We start from the raw sequence: 17,192 nt of genomic DNA, 5'->3' as shown, positions 1-17,192 counted from the left end.
ACGCCGGGCCGCGTTGATGATGTTTCGCGCCAAGAGCGCTTGCAGCTGGCGGCTGGGCGGACGCACCTCGGTCTCGGTTCGCAGCGGAGATACTGAACGCTCGCTCCACGAGGGAGACATGGGCGGCGGCGGCAGCGGTGGGGGGCTTCCCATGCTGCTCCCGCGGCCCGGCTCCCACGGTCCTGGGCTCACCCAGCCGTCCAGGCTGCTGGGGGGCCGGGACGCGCTGGGCGTCCAGGGCGGGGAAGTGGGCAGGCTCTCTTGGCGGTCCTGGGGAGAAAACAGAGAGGGTGAGGGCAGGTTTTTAGTGCTGGTTTTGGAAGGGACTGAGTCTGATTTGTATTTTCTATAAGGATAGAAATGCACTGACCAAAGTCAGGCAGAACCTGCAATGAAACCCAGGTGACCCAACTCCCAGCCCAGAATGTTTTTAAAAGCCAACGCTATCGGGGTCAGCCGCTGCTTTTAAACGGAGGACAAGGGGAAGGGACGATGACTAGGGTTAAAGAACGCTAGCTTTGGAGACAGACTTGTTAATTTATTGGCAAGCTCTTGCTCCCTCTGGGGTTTAGTTTCCTCCTCTGTAAAATGGTACGCTGTAGAGTCCTTGTGTGAGAGAGAGGTGACTTGTGTAAAAGACAGTTATATGTATTAGCATATTGCTTATAGGAAAGTGCTCAATAGGTGTTAGTTACCATAAAGAGATAGTGGAGGGGTACATATGAAACTAACCGAAATGGTTACCTGTTAGGAAATAGTCTTATCAGTAGAGTCAGAGCATACAGCCTCAGGGGAGTGGGTCCGAGGCTTTTTAAGGTATTACTTTCTATAGAAGTTTAGATTTTTTATGTGCATATATTATCTTTTTCAAAACAGTTAAATTTAAGGGCTGGAATGTGGCTCAATGATACAGCACTTAGCTAGTGTGCACCAGGCCCTGGGTTCAATTTCTGGCACACACACACACACAAAAAAAGAATTAAATTTAAAACTATTAGCTACTATTATTAAAGTTGGACTTAATGAAAGACTCCGTCAGCCCCAAACCATTTGCTATGTTGCTATGATGACCTCCTTATTTTTCCTTGATGCCTAAGATGGGAGGGAGTTCCTACTGACAGATGAAAGGCCAGTCAGTCTTCCCTAGGCAGCACATTCCCCTTGTTGGACTTTTTGCTGGCACCAGGAGAGGAATGTGACTCCAGATGGTGAACATGCTTGAGTCTATAAAGCACTACTTTGCCATGCACTCTGCCATACCTGTTTCCTCCGTTCAAGGACTTGCCTGTCTGCAAGGTTGTTTCTCATCCTATATCTCTTGTTGATTCCTCACAACAAAGTGGTGAGGAGGTAGCGGGCATAGTCACACCCAATTTCCTAATGATGAAAATGAAGCTCAGAGGTGTAGATAGCAGCCCAGTATATTCTGCCATCCCCCCCTCCCCTGAAATGTATGTGTAACTATCTGCTGCTCAAAGGCTACCTCCCATGTCATCAGTTTTATCTGGCTTGGAAGTGGAGGATTTGGAAATCCATGCTGAGCTTATATTTCTCTAACCATCCCACTGATGATCCTGTCGATCCAATCAGATTCCAGCAATAACCAGTCTACTAGGGCTCGCAATCCAATCCAAATTCACCAACAGCCATCCATCCATCTGAGTCCCTAGCTAGTCAGTCCATTCATTCCTTGCCTCCTACCCAATCAAATCTAGGCCCACCCACAAGATCATTCTTTCCTCCAATCAGCAATCAGCCACGGTCAAGCAAGTCATCCTTTCAACCTATTGAAAAATCTAGTTTCTCCCAGAAAAAGGAAGCAATAGGCAGAGATTATACTGTTCTCCAAACACAAGGCAGCAGTGCTAGTTGAGCCCAGACTCTCAGAATAGAGCCCTTTAACCTAAAGAGGAATGTCATGCAACAGCCTGGAGAGGAAGTTTTTCATGGTGCCTTGGACTTTAGAGACCTCCTGAGGACATCCAAGCTTCAACCATGAATAGAGAGGTTACGACTCAGCATGAGAACCCTCTTTCAGGGTCAAGAGTTGTGCAGAGTTTGAGCTGGAGACCCTGAGAGTAGCTCTATGTCTGACACATCCCAGGAAGTGTGCATCGAGCCACCTGTGGAAGCAGAGCCCATGTCACAGGGAGAGGAGCTTACAGAGAGGTCCTGGCCACATAGGAAGGAGTAGAAGCTCAACCCAGAGTTTCAGGGTGTGCTCAGGCATGTCCTATACCCAACTACCATGCCCTCCTGAGCAGGAAGGTGGGGACAAGAGCTCATGACCCGAGAAGAGCCATCAAGGCAGAAGAACAGGTTCTTCAACCAGAAAAGGAGGCCGGGCCAGGGGGAGCTACAATAACTGTCAAAAACTGTAAAATGTTGTCTTTGCCTTTTGTGGTCACAAGGGGATTACGGGGTCCAAAAAATAGAGGGAGTAACAGGATTAGCCAGGACCCTGAAAGCAAGCAGCTCAAGCAGAGGGTGGGATGTTGTGGGTAGTGGTGAGCAGCTCCTCAGCCTCTGGAGGACGGCCAGGTCTGACCTCATACTAACTCCATGTCCAGGGACTGACTCTGCATGGGGGTTGGGGGGGTTCACAATACAAAAAAGGCTGCAGAAAATCAGAACTGTTCACTTTCTGCCAAAGTAGAAATGTACCATATATGCCGATCTCCTTGGAAATGCACTAGGTGGAAAATTCAGAGAGTAGCACCCAGTCAACCCTGCCCCAGTCCCACAACAGAGCACATGTTTGGGGTAAAGGCAGAGCAGTCAGCCACTGGCTAGCATAGACCAAACAGAGCTCCCACCTTCGACACTCCTATCTGCACATAAGGAAAAACTGAGGCCAGAGATGGGAAGGATTGTGCAAGGCCACACAGGAACCAGGTACACATTTGGCAGTTCTTCCCACTCCAGCAGGGATGGAAACTTGGTGTTTTGAGGAGCCAGGCAGTGATGGTGATGAATGTGGGAAATCGCCAAATTTAGATAATAGGAAGGGGGAGGGGACGTGTAGAAACTGAAGAGCGAATGCTCTGGTGAAAGGCATTTCAATTTCATTTTTCAAGAACCCAAACAAGGGCTGGGGATGTGACTCAGTGGCAGAGAGCTTCCATAGTGTGCACAAAGTCCCAGGTTCAATCCTCAGCACCAGTAAATAAAAAAATAAATACATCTGGGCCATAAGGGGCAGCATGGTCCCCCCCTGCTCAACGGCCGTTTTGGTCAGACTCTGAGGGAAGGAGAAAGCAGAATAGGAGTCTGGGTCCCTGCGGGTTAACCTGGGGAAGAGAGGGCAGCCTTCACTTCCCAGGCAGCACCTAACTACGGTAGCCCCAGCAGATCCAAACACACGAGGACACACTACACTCACACACAGTGGCTGACCAGTCCACTCCACGGCCCAGGCCAGAACCAGGAGCAAGGGAGCCATGACCCAGCAGCAGCAGCAGAGAATAAAGAAAGAAGCAAGATGGATTTGAGGCAGAGTGTATTGAGAACAGGAGAGAAAACAAAGTTGGGAGAAGAACTCAGCCCAGCCATAGGACGGAAGGTGGGCTCCTCCACGGCTGGCCCCCCAGGGTTGAAGGGAGCAAGGGCCCAAGGCAGGGGGCTTCACCTTGTTCTGGGGGGGGGATGTGGCATGAAGGAACTAAGCTCCTTTACAGCTCCCCAAGCATGCCCCCTCAGTTTGTGGTTCCTGCAGAATGAGCTCACTGAGAAGGCACCCCTGTTCCCATGGAGACGAGCCCTGAGCTCACGAAAACTGCAGGCTCAGCCCAGCATGGCACCGCCTCCACCACCCCTCGCCCCTCTGGGAGCCCAGAAATAGGACTGGGAAAAAGGAAGTGGGTGGTCCTCGGCCCCCAGTCTTGGGCAGCTTCCATCTGAATCCTGCGGCTGGTATCTGTCTTTTCTTATACCCCACAAAGTGTAGTTTGGGGGGATGCATCACATCAAAGGGGCGTAAGGGGGTGTGGGGATGTCTGGCTACTTGACTCAACACCTTCACTGTGTGAATGGGGAAACTGAGATCCAAAGATACACATCAAGTCATTTCATTAGAATCCAGGTCTAAGTCCAAGACTTCCCTCAAAGCCTTGGGGTCTTTACTGTCCCTTCCCCCAGAGCTGCTGTGGGCCTATCCCAGCCAACATCATTTCCACAGGCAATTCCGACCTGAGTCACCCCAGCCCAGGCTTCTGAGCCTTTGGCCTCCTGCAGCAGCTCATTCTAACCATACCTCACCAGGTCATCCTCACAGACATCTAACTCCATCTATCCTGTTTCCTTTTTCTGTCTTCCCAGGGACTATCTTGTCACTCACAAGCCCTTCCTCGCAAAGCACCAGCCTATCCTTTCAATCCTCACAGCTTATCATGGGGAGGAGCCTTCATTGTATAGATGAGAAAACTGAGGCTCAGAGAGGGAAGTGACTTGGCCAAAGTCACACAGCAAGTGGAAGGCCTAGATGGGACCTCCTCCTCTGCCTCTCTCCCTGGGGCCTGTGCCATTGCACTGAGGTGAAGCCCAAACAGCCCATGATACCTCACTCAGGAGCCACCCTCCTAGCAGTACACACACATTTGCACATCATTCCCTCAGGGATCCCCTGGGATGTCCCCCACCCCCAAACAGAAGGGCAAGCCAGGTGGAGCAAGACTGAGGCCTAGGCCAGGAGTCTCCCTCAAGTGGAGCCAGGTCTTGGAGAAGGTGCAGAGGCAGCTGGGAAGAGCAGGAAGAACAGCAGCAGACAGCAGTGGTGGGCCAAGTCCGCGTCCAGCAGGAAGCCCCGGGAGAGAAGAAAGGGTGGAGGCCAGGCAGGCTGTCTGAAGCAGTGGAGAGGAGACGTCCAGAGGCAGAGGGAGAGACAGGCCTGCAGAGGTGAGAATCCAGCACAGGAAGGAAGATGCCAGGAGCGTGGGCCACCTGGGGAGGCCTCCAGCTGGCTGAGCAGGCAGACCCCTGGCTGGCAGATTCCTCAGGCACTGGTGGCTCTGTCTGCTCCAGAAGTCCCCCTTAGCAGCCCCTGTCCTGGCCATTCCCCAGCGAGTCGCTGGCCTCAGACTGGCAGCCCTGCAGCTCGCCAAGGCTGGGAGAAGCCGCTTGGCCTCATCATGGCCTGCCAGCGGGAAGCTCTCTCTGTGTCCCTCCTTCCCACCCCCGACATGGAGTCCAGGACCCCTTGTAGTGGAGAAGAGGCTGCTGTAGCTCAGAGAGGGGAGGCAGCTTGCCCAAGGTCACATAGCTAGCTGGCGACAGTGCAGACCTTGAACCATGGACTCCCCATCCTCCTCACTAGGCCCTGGGCCGCTTCCTGCCACCTGTGCTCTCCACCTGGCCCTTGGAGAAGGGGCCTGGACAGGCAGTGGGACCCTTGTGGGGTCCGTTACTTGAAGCAGAAGGAAGGCTTCCACACCTGAGCCTCGATCCCTGCGTTCCGGGTAGAGAAGGAGGGCCTGGGAGCCTGCTTGGCGCGGGGAGACCATGCCCGAGAGGGAGACACGGGGGAGATATCGCTGCTGTAGGTGGGGCTCACGGCAGTGGGCTGGAGGCCGTCCTGGCCAGGTGAGGTGTAGAGGCCTGGGGAGGATCGGGAAGGCCGAGGCAGTGCAGGAGACGGTGGGAGACCCGCCTTGGGCAGGTTGGGCACTAGGTCCAGGGAGCTGGGCTTGGCAGGGGAGGCGGCTCTTGGTGAAGAGGCTCTTGAGGAGGCAGCTCTTGAGGAGGCAGCTCGAGGGGAGGCCTTGGCAGGTTCCTTGATGGGTGAGAGGACAAAGAGAGAGGGCCGCATCTGGTATGGGGGCTGCTGCTTGGTGGGCTCTGGGCGCAGGACCCCATTCTCAGGCAGGTAGCCATGGTAGAGGGAGGCAGGGGGGGTCCGCGCTGGGCTTAGGGATGCCACTCGGAAGCCGGGAGCATTCGTGGAGTATTTCCAGGAGGAAGGCAGGGACATGGTGGGTGAAGGGCAGCGGGCCAGCTCAGTGTGGCCTGAAGATTCAATGACATACTTCTCCATCCGCGACTGGCGGCGGGCATAAAGCTCAGCCCCCTTCCCGGAGGCCTCCGAGAGGTTCTGGTTGGGTTTGGGCTTCGGCTTGGCCTGGATACGGGGCGACTTGAGGCAGGAGGCCCACTCGGGGACAGTCTCCTCCGCGGCTGCAGGGCTGCCCCTGTCCCGAGGGACTGGCTCCTGCTGGAAGTTGGACGCCTCGGCCCCCAGCGCGAAGGGCTCCTCCTCCACGCCCGCCTCGCCTTGGTCCCTCTGCCTCCGCTTCTCATCCGCCGTCTGTACCAGGTCCAGCAGGTCTGGATTGGGGGTGACCTTTGGCTTCTCCACAAAGGTGAACATGGATTTTCGACTGCCTCTGCGGATCATCGACTCCTCCAAAATGCCCGTCTTGCTGGCGGGAACCGCCTGGCCCTTCAGATGAGAAGGCTTGGGGTCGGAGCTAGGGTACAGGGCAGAATAAGACGGGGGAGACCTAACCCGGGAAGCCGGGGGTGCCGCGGACAAGGTCTCTGCATAGGTGGGGGGTGGGGTGAAGTTCCCCAAGGGGCGTCTCTCCAAGGCGGGGCTTCGCTGCCCCACCAGCCTCCTTTCCACCATGGGGCTGTGGGACATGACATGTCTCTGTGGCCGGGGACTCCTATCTACCATGGTGGGGTGCTGGGGAGCAGGGGCCTTCTCCCCAAAGTGTCGTCTCTCCAGCATGGGGCTCCGCTCTATTTGGTTAGTGCCCCCTGGCGCCTGGATCCCAAAAGGCCTGGCCGTCCTGTTCACCACCGACTGGGGCTTGGCCAGCGTGAGATGGACCTCGCTGTACACCTTGGTGGGTGTAGTGGCTGCTGGCCGTGCAGACATCTCTTGTTCCGTTGACATCACTAGGGTGCTGGGCTGCACATCGATGAGCAGGGAGCTGGACATGAAATCTGGGGTCAGTGGCCCAGAGCCCTGGATGGGAGTGGCTTCTCTGGAGCAGGTGCTGGTGGCAGAAGGCGGAGTCGAGACCTTGTCAATCAGGAGCAAACTGGATCTCACCTCCTCTAGAGGTGCCTGGGGCTGCCCATCGGCACAAGGGGTGCTGGGTTTGGAATCTGGCACCGTGCCATTTTGTGAGCACTGTGCCTCAGGGGAATTCTGTTGGGTGCTAGAACACCCAACCGGCAGGCTCTGGGGGACCACGGTTGCTGGGGGATTCTGATTGACATCGGTGGCTGGCAGGTTGCGGTTGCTGTTAGGAGCTGGTGTGGTGAGCACCGCACTGGGCGAGGAAAGGTTTTGGTTGACATCTGTAGCTGGGCTGTGGACTTCCGCTGGAGGAGGGCTGGGCGAGGACTCTTGGGTCTCTCGGTTCTGGGACAGATGAAGCCCATTGGCCGTCAACAGGGCTGCGTTCTCCTTTAAATAAACCACCAGTGGTACCTCTTCCTCCTCACTGGCCATCTTCTCCAGGTGCTGCAGCAAACTGGTCTCTTCTGAGTACCCCTCCATCCTGGGTGCAGAGACCCCTCTGTGGCGGGTCTGGGGGTCTGGGTGCCTGGAAGGGCCTGGCTTGGTCAGCAAGGTGGAACTCAAGTTGAGACCTGGGGCATGGCCTGGGGGGCTTGCAGAGGGCTCTCTGGGGGACTCCTGGCCAGGCTTCTGTACCCTCTGGCCGTGGCTTTCCAAAGTGAACTCGTTCACTCTCTGCCGGCGCCTGTTGAAGAGCTGGACACCTCGGGAATTGGAGCTGGGAGGGGTGGTCAGCTGGGCTGCAATCTGCTGGCTCAGAGCCTTGGCCTCTTTCAGATCCTTCTCAGTGAAGCTAGTGCTCCGGCCCAGTGCTGCAGGGAGGAACAGAGGCTCGGTTAGGAAATGGGAATGCAGCGCCACAGGGGCATGCAGACAGGTGGTCATGCACGCCCTCCTACACATGACCTTTTCCTCTAGAATTTGATCTTTACGCACAGTTTCCTAGAACCAGCTCATGACCCAACTAAAGATACATGACCCAACTTAAACACTACCACCTCGGGGAAGCCTGCCGTGATTTCCTTTTCAGTATTAACTCTCCTTGCATTTGGATTGCCCCCAAAATCTGTTGATGCAGCACGTCACCAAACTGAGCCTGAACACCTTGCTCTAGAAGTCAAGACCCCATTGAGCCCTGATGCCTCCTCCACCACCCTCTCCTCTCCACACTCTGCTGCTTTCTTTTTGTCCCTTGAAAATGACATGAGTGGTCCTGCCCCAGAGCCTTTGTTCATGCTGTTCCCTCGGCTTGCAATAAGATCTCTCCCTAGATGACACTCCCTGTTGGTTCCTTCTTGCTACTCAGGTCTCAGGTTGGAGGCCACCTCTCTGGAGAGGCCTTCCGTTCTCCTATCCCATCTCTCTGCTTTATTTTGTTCCTAGCATTCACCACAATTTGAAATGGTCCTCTATGTACTTGCTTGATTATCACGGTCTCCTCACCTAGAGCATAGCTGCAAGGAGATGATGGCCTTGCCCAACTCGTTTATCTTTCTAACCCTGGCCCCTAGTGTGGTGCCTGGCCTAAAGTGGGCACAGAGTAAGATTGCTGACTGTAGTGCTGGGGTTGTGGCTCAGTGGCAGAGCACTTGCCTAGCATGTGTGAGGCACTGGGTTCAATTCTCAGCACTGCATATAAATAAATAAAATGAAGGTCCATTGACAACTAAAAAATATTTTAAAAAAAGATTGCTGACCGTACAAAAGAGCCCCTGGAGTATTTTCTATGTGCCGTTGTCCCTCCCTCTCTTTCTTTCTCTTTTTTCAGTACTAGAGATTGAACGCAGGAGTGCTCTACCACTGAGCTACACCCCTAGCCCTTTTTATATTTTATTTTAAGAAAGAGTTTCCCTAAGTTGCCCAGACTGGCTTTGAACTTGGGATCCTCCTGCCTCAGCCTCCCCAGTCACTGGGATTACGGGTGTGTGCCATCACCCCCGACTCTATGTCCCTTTCTTAGGTTTCTTTATACTTTCAAGCTCATGGTAATTTTCTTTGATCTTATAGAGTTGCCACTAACATTTCTTTTTAGAATAGGTGATACATTCACATTTCATTTATAAAAATAAAGACATAAAAATGGTCTTCAGTGAAAAGCATCCGTCCCTGATTACTCCACATCACAATCACAGAGCCACTGTTGTCTGTTTCTTCTATGTCCTTCCAGGGTTACTTCCTGTTTTTATCTAAATAGTCATTTAAAAATTCACATATTTTAACACTAGAAAAGTAATAAATCAGGCTAATTCAGCAGGGACCTCACTAGAACATTGCATCCCTTCATTTGCCCGCCACGAGACAAACATTAGTTGCCCCTGTTTTGCAGAACAGAAAACCAAGGTTCGGAGACTTGTAAGTAACTGACACCAAGGTCACACAGCTAAGGGTGGCAAAGCTGGAATCAGTTCACAGCCCACGCTCGAAGTCCCTTGGGAAAGCGGGAGGGGGACAGATCAATGCGGGATGCAGGTCCAGTCTGGGGCTGAGGTCAGGGATCAGGCTCACTGTGGGCAACCATTTCTCTTTCTCTCCCCAGTGCCCACTTGGTACACAGTCAGTGCTCAATTTGTGCTTGTTGAACAACGCACGAACAAATGGACACATGAACAAATGAACCGACAGACAGATGGATGGATCAGCCTGTGGCCAGGGTCATGGGCTTTGTCAATGGCTGAGAAAATTCCTTCCTCTGTCACCCCTTTCCCCGATACTGTGGGAAGCTAATTAGTTCTTGAGGAATGTGACCCTGCCCTCCCTCCCACTTGCCCTCATTAGTGCTGGCCATGACGTGCTGAGTGGGTCTCCAGGGACAGTCTTTCTAGGCACCCTGCCAGCCTGGCTCAGAATTCCAGAACTCTTGGGGCTGCAGGGCCCTTAGAGAAGATCTACTTCACTGCCACTCCATTTTATAGATGGGAAACTGAGGTCCAGAGAGTAGCCCAGGGTAGAGCCTCTGACTCTGGAGTCAAGGGGGAGGCCAATAGAGGATCTATGCTGGTTTCACTGGGTCCAGGCCAAGCAGCCACAGGCTTTGAGGCCCCAACTCCTTCTTCCCTGCTTCCCTGAAGGCCTGGATCTCCCCCACTTGTTGGACACTGTGAACACACACAGCCCACCCCACCTGCCCACGACACCTGCGGCCCCTGGGAGGACTTCTCTCCTATTTGTGTCACCTCATCGGTAAAAAATGAAGGGCTAGAGCGGGGGCCGTAGCTCAGTGATAGAGCACTTGCCTTGCATGTGAGGTACTGGGTTCGATCCTTAGCACCACATAAAAATAAATAAATATTTTTTTTTAAATGAAGGATGCAGTGGTGCACACCTGTAATCCCAGTGGCTCAGGAGTCTGAGGCAAGAGGATCACGAGTTCAAAGCAAGCCTCAGCAACTGCAAGGCACTAAGCAACTCAGTGAGACCCTGTCTCTAAATAAAATACAAAATAGGGCTGAGGATGTGGCTCAGTGGTTGAGTGCCCCTGAGTTCAATCCCCAGTATCCCTCATCCAGCAAAAAAAAAAAAAAAAAAAAAAAAGGAAGGGTTAAAACCAGGCTCAGTGGCTCATGCTTGTGATTGTAATTCCAGCTACTCAGGAGGCAGAGGCAGGAGAATCGCAAGTCTGATGCCAACCTGAGCTTCTAGCAAAACCCTGTTTCAGAAAACCAGAGGGCTGGGATTTAACTCCGTGGTAAGAGGGCCCATGGGTTTAATCTCCGAGACCACAAAAAAAGAAAGAAAACAAGGTCCAGCTAGGATGCCCCCCGGGGAGCTGTAATGGGGGACACCAGCCACACAGGGGCCATGAGAGGCTGCTCGGCCCATGCAGGGTCTGTTCCTGCTCTGCTTGGAACACAGACCTCCTGCCTGAATCCAAGCCATTTGCTAGCTGTGTGACCTAAGCAGGCTCCTGTATCTCAGAGCCACGGTCTCTGTAACTGAGAAGGGGGGTGAAAGCACTCGATGTCAGTGTTGGAAGGTCACATGAAGTCATGAATACCAAGGGCTTAAAGTCATCAAGCCCGGGTGGACAGAGCAGAGGGCTCATGCCACCCTGGGAAGAGTTGGCAATTGGTGACCCTACTCTATTCCCTGAAAGGGGTCAGATGTGCTTCTAGCAAAGGAGATTTGCCTTTGCTAGGATACCACAGCAGGGGATCCCAGAGTTATGGGGAAGAAGAATTTCTGACCCCAATCACAGAATCTCAGTGGCAACCAGCACAGGGTCCATTTTCCCCACCATTTCTGCATCTCCCAAAACACACCCCTGACATGAGTTTCCTACCCTAGGGAGGTGCCGTCCACCCATGTACATTCTTCGGCAATAAACTGCCACTCACTTCCACCACTAGGTGTGTCTCTGCGCCCCCAGCACCACACAGATATGAAAGGTTTCTCCTTCCAGCCTGACAACCCTGCACACATTCACAAATTCAAATCACGGGACAAGGTCAGGATAATCAAGTTCCACCAATGTTTCTTATGACCTAATGGCAATGACAGCAGCTAAGTTTTATTGGGCATAGACTGTGTCCCTCTACACATAGTATTTAATTCTCCCAACAATCCAATCAGGTACAAATGTGTTACTATGCATGTTTTAATGATAAGAAAACCAAGGCTCAGAGAGGTAAAGTGAGCTGCCCAACATCACAGAACCAGAAGAGGAGTAGAGCTATGTTTACACCTGGCTCCATATGGCTGCAGAATGCCCAGCTCCTGACCGGCAGGTCCCCACAGAGTGAGTCTCATGAGAAGTGCTTCAGGGTGGGAATCTTCAGACCTCCCAATGGTCTGCATCTTTCTGCTTTTCTGCTTCAATCTCATCCCACAGGCCGGCTCTAAAAGGCCGTGGATTTAGAAAATCCTCAAATGCCAGAGTGTGACAGGCCCTCAGGAATAAGCTTGTCCTGGGAGGCTCAGAGGGACAGGGTCACAGAGGAGGACATGCGCTCAGCACCCAGGTCTAAGTTGGGCTTCACGCACAGCCGGAATGCTGCTGCTGACCCCTTCCCACACCTCTCTGAGCTTGTAACTGCCCCTTAAGGCACTGGACTGAGACAGGAAGAGCAGCAGAAAAGGTCAGAGGGAGTTCGCTCTGCCCCCCAGGACAGCTCCCGCACCCCCACACCAGCCTGCAGTGACTGCACAGAAAAGGAATTCAGCAGGAGGTCTGGACCAGGCCCAGCCAACAAACCAGATGATTTTTGCCACCCTGCACAAACAAAGCTGAACGAAGGGGGAGGGCTTGACCAAACACAGCCACCCTCAGTCCCTTGTCCAGGGCTCCAGGGAGCAGCTCCATCTAAAATTCCCCAACCTAGGGAGGGGAAAAGGAGGAACTAGGGAATGCAATTGACCAAATTATGTTGTGTGTTTGTACAAACCCGCAGCAATGAAGCCCACGGTTACGTATAATTATAATGCACCAATAAAAAAAAAATCTTTAAAATCAAAAAAATAATTTAAAAAATTTCCCCAGACTAGGGAACCTGTAACAACAGTCACCTGGACCAACACTGGGCTCCCTAGTGTCAGAGAGGCAAGAAAGGACCAAGGGCCACAGGAGACAGACACCTCACTGAGCCCTCAATCTGCCTGGCTGGGGCCTGCACCTGTGTAGGTCATAAGGTCTCAGCCTCTGCAGGGTCAGGTTGGGATGCTAGCCCTTTAAAGACTCACCCAGGATGTTGGATCAGGCCCTAAAGAGAGGAAGGGTGGAGGGCAGATGCAAAGAAGAGCTACCTGAGGTCAGCAGACGGGGTCCAAGAGGGTAAGCCCCCAGGTGGGGGAGGGGCGGATAGCCCCAAGTGCTGCCCTAGGAGGCCTGCAGCAGCTGCCCAGTCACCCGACCTCACTACGGTGCCCTTCATACTCCTCGCCTTCCAGCCTTCCAACCCCAAGAAATAAATACTGGTCATTCTCCCATGTTGCACATGAAACCCAGGCGGAGGTACCTGCCCAGGGTCATTCCACTTATACGTAGCAGAGCTGGAATTCAAAACTCAGAAAAGTCTGGCTGCTAAGTCTCACGTCTTAACCACTCTGCCTTCCAGACCAGCCCAAGGGAGGAGCATCAAGAAAGGCTGCAGGGCTCCCGGATGATGAGCTGCTCAGCCCTGTTTCCTCATCCCATGATGGATGCCTTCGGCTGTGCCCTCTCCCCTGAAAACTCAGCTGCCTACAACAACTCGTGCGTTCTCTCCCTTCTTCCTCTCAGTGGGAGAGCTGAAAACTCATTCTTACTAAGGTAGAAATGACTGATAGGGTATATGAAAAACTAGTGGAGTGGAAAGATCATGAGGTTGGGAGTCAGGAGACCCCAGGTTCTAGTATTTTCCCAGGCAGAGACGAGAGCTTTCTCACATCCCTCTCACCCTCTGCGGGCAGCTGCCTGTGCTGCCCATCACTGAGGCTGCCTGGACTAAGACCCTGAAGGACGGGGGTGAGGCAGGGCCAGGGAGGCCAGAGAGGAAGTTTGGACAGGGAGAATTAAAGGAAATGCTTCTTCACACAGCTGCCGTCAATGGAAATGTCCAGGCCCAGGTCGAGAGGGGCAGACAGGGAGCCAGAGGTGGGAACAGAGACTGGCGTGGGGCAGCCCATTGTGGAGTCTTGGCAGCAGGCTGGGTAAACAGGCTGGGTAAGCTGCTCCCCTGGTGGGATCAGGAAGGAACCAATGGCTGGCCTCTGCACAACCTCTGGCTTGGCTGGGGGCAGGAAGATGAAGAGGCCTGAGTAATGGCCTGGCTACCTAGCCAGCCCCAGCCCTGCATCCTCCCCACCGAAAGGAGGAAATGACACATTCGCTAAGTCCCAGGAGCTCTCCAGCCCGCAGTGGACAGGGGAGTGCAACCCGGCTGAGGCCAGCAGATGGCCAGACCTCCTTGCTGGAGAAAACCGCTACTTGGGTGGGAAGAACTGCAGGCACAGGGACACAGGAGTGGAAGTGGGGAGCCCAGCCTGGCCACCAGTGGGCTGAAGGAAGTCACCCGTATGCATCCCCCTTGATGCCCAAAGGGGAAACTAAGATCAGGAACGGGATGCCACATGCCCAGAGTCACACCCCCAGCCACAAAGGCACCTCTGAGGGCTCCTCTTACTCACTCCGGCTGGGTCCTCCCTGCAGCCCAGCTTCCCCCTGGGTGCTCCCGCCGGCTGCAGAGACGCGGTTCTCAGAGCCTCCAGGAAAGGCGCCCAGTCACCCAGTCCACGAAGAAGAGAGGAAAATCCCACCTCGACAGCCACACGGAGAAGCTGGGTATGACTTCTCTCCTCCACAGATGACTCAGCCCAGCTCTTTATCAGGAAAACTGATTTTGCAACAGCCTTTTAAATGGCCTCTCCACCCCCAGCCTCTTCCCCCGCCAATCAACCCACCCCACGCAGCCAGATTCACCTTCCCAGCTCCACTCTTATTTCTCTCCTGCTCAAAACCCTTGCTATCTCCCCAGGACACGGGGGATCGGGGGATCGAGAAGAGGGTCCTGCTCATTCTGACATTCAAAGCCCTTGACGTCAGGGCCTGCCCAGGAGCTCACTAGCGCACTCTCTGCGCCCTAAGCAATGGCGGAGGGAGTTCACAGCTCAGAGTTCCCACGCCTGCCCTGGGACTTCCTGCCAGCAGAGCACCTTTTGCACAGACCTCCCCTTCTCTGTTTCACATTCTTTTTATGTACCCTAATTCCCCAGCCTCCCGACTGACTCAAATGCTTCCGCCCCTTCCCCAAAGCCTTCCCTGACCACCCATGTTTTATCCGCACCATTTTGTGCATTATTCATTTTAGTTAAAATTACCCTTCAGGCTGTGCTCACCCTGTGCCAGGCCCCATCACAGGCCCACGACTCACTGAGCAACCCAAAACTGGCTCAGTGGGCTCAGTGACTTGTTCAGGGTCACACAGTCTCAGAGGCACAGTTAACTTTCAAACCCAGAATAGCCCATAGAGCCTAGGGCCTGTCCCATGGCCTGCACTGAGTCTCCAAGGTTTAGCTCTGTAGCCATTATGATCGGGGTCTTGGCCACCCCCCACCCCCAATAGACTATAGGAGCCTTGAGGGCAGGGTCTCAACCATCTCCTTCCTGTATCCCACCCATCTTCCATAGCTGCTTGCAGCATAATAATGAAGTTGGTCGGGATGATGGTAGCCAGCGTTTTGGGAGCACCACATGCTGTAAGCGAGGGGTTCGATATGTTTTTCCTCGAATCCTCACAGCAACTCATAAAGGCACTTGCTTTACGGCCGTTTTAGAGACAGGAGAACAAGCAGTGGAGAGTTACTAACTCATTCAGTGTCTCACAGCCTGCGAGGGGCAGAGAGCTGGAGCAGGGACAGTCTGATCCCAAGCTTGGGCGCCTTCCTTCCGGAGAGCTCTGCCTGCAATGTGCACTTTCCCCACTCACCTGTCCCAGCTGCCACCTCTTCCAGGGAGCCTCATCAATCCATCCAGACTCCAGCAGGAGTGGGGCTCAGAGGAAACGGCAGGCTAAGAAAGCTCAGAAGCCACCTGAGGAGGGCCGCTGGGTCTGGTTGGACTCTTGGCTTTTCTCTGCTGACAGCGGAATGGGATCAGGGAGGGCACAGATGGGAGGAGGAGAGACAAAGATGTGGGGTCCCAAAGCAACGCAGGCTGGGCTGGGGGCTATCCCTGAAGGTGATAAGCACTGTCCAAACTGCTGGCTTACCAGGACCTGCTTCAGTGTCCTGGCCAGGAACCAGGAGTCAGGACTAGAGCATCCTTCCTGCCTGTTCTGCTGGCTGAGTCACTAATATAATCAGTAGATTTTAGAAAGTTAGAAACTTAAAGAGGCAGTTTCAGTTCTAGGCAGACAGCAAACTGGAGGTCAGTTTCCCAGAAGGCCAGTGTCAGAGCCCAGCTCTCAGCTACTGTCCAGCCCTTTGGATGCCAGGCCTGCCTCCAAGCCCCCTGCTATTGTGTTACTCCTCCACCCCAGATCCCTGGAAGCCTTGGAAGACTAACAGGACTATTGCACTCCAGCCTTCCAGAGAAGACACACAATCCAGGAGATGCAAAGGTGGCGAGCCAGGGCAGAGAAGAGGTGGATTCCCTGAGTCTGTGTTTCTGCCAGGAGCAGGCCTGAGCCTAGGTTATCTCTGAGTCCCTACCACTGTCCCAGGGCCCAGAACACTCTGGGCCCTGCACAAAGATGTGACTCTTCCCCTTAGCCTTGTGCCAGTCCAGGGCCAAAGCCAGTCTTCCTCCTCTCTAACTGCCCCCAGAGAGCAGAGGCCTTTACCAGGAAGGCTTCAATAACTGCTGACTAAATTAGCCACTGGGGAGGAACACTCCCACATCCAAAGCCTCCCAGCTTCATATTTGCTCCACCATTTTTCCCTGGAGTCAAGATTCTAGACTGGAGATCTTGAGGGCGGTTCTTTGGAAAGGAGGAGCGGTGATGGTGGTGGTGGGAGAGAGCACCAAGTCTGTCGGTGGAGAGGGAGAGGAAACCTCAGTTGCTGCGTTGGACCTAAGAGGCAGAATGTTCCATGAGGTGCCAGGAGAACATGGATGGAGTCCCAGAGGGAAATTAATCAAGAGGGAGAAATCAGGAAGGCTCCCTGGAGGGGGCGGCATTTACCCCAAGTCTTGAAAGATGATCTAAGGAGGCATTCTAAGCAATGGGAATAGCGCTGCAGGGGCCGAAAGGCTCTAGGTAATCCCCACACTTCCTCGCCCACCCCCATTCCCCAAATCTAGAGCAGCTGGAGAGGAAGGGACCTTTGACTGGACCACGCCCATCGGGCTTGCGCAAAAGCAGAGGCAGAGGCTGAACCCAGTGAGGCAGGCACAGTTCCACCGGGCCATGCGTATTGCAAGGCTCATGCCCCGAACCCGGGCGCACCGTGTCCCTGCCCTGGGTCTCCGGGTGGGTTACATAACGCCCACTGCTCCAGACTCCGAGCCCGCGGGACCCTGCGCCGCCTCCCCTCTCCTGCCATCTGTCTCGGCCGCTTCCTTCTCATAGAAGAGGCCGCTGTACCGCCGAAAACGAAGGCCAGCGCCCTGCGGTAAATTCCCCACATTCCTTCCTCCCAGAAAAATAAATAACCCGGGAGGAAAAAACGCAGGAGGAATGGTAATGATGGCCCAAGCCCGCTGGGGACGAGCGCGGGCTCGCGGGGCAGACAGCGAGGGGGCCGGCGCCCTCCT

At 54.1% G+C, this 17,192-nt stretch overlaps 1 protein-coding gene across 1 annotated transcript in view; it reads right to left on the bottom strand.

Moving 5' to 3' along the window:
• The window catches only part of Synpo (synaptopodin), a 54,216-nt gene that overhangs the window by 2,366 nt on the left and 34,658 nt on the right, over positions 1 to 17,192 (bottom strand). The window contains 2 exon segments of the mRNA XM_015486303.2: positions 3 to 270; positions 5,429 to 7,836. Of these exon segments, the coding sequence (XP_015341789.2) occupies positions 3 to 270; positions 5,429 to 7,836 (2,676 nt within the window).

The sequence above is a fragment of the Marmota marmota genome, unplaced genomic scaffold (assembly GCF_001458135.2).
Source record: "Marmota marmota marmota unplaced genomic scaffold, marMar, whole genome shotgun sequence".
NCBI lineage: Eukaryota > Metazoa > Chordata > Mammalia > Rodentia > Sciuridae > Marmota > Marmota marmota.
The sequence above is the reverse complement of the archived record's forward strand: the minus strand, read 5'-3'. Positions and strand labels throughout refer to the sequence as shown.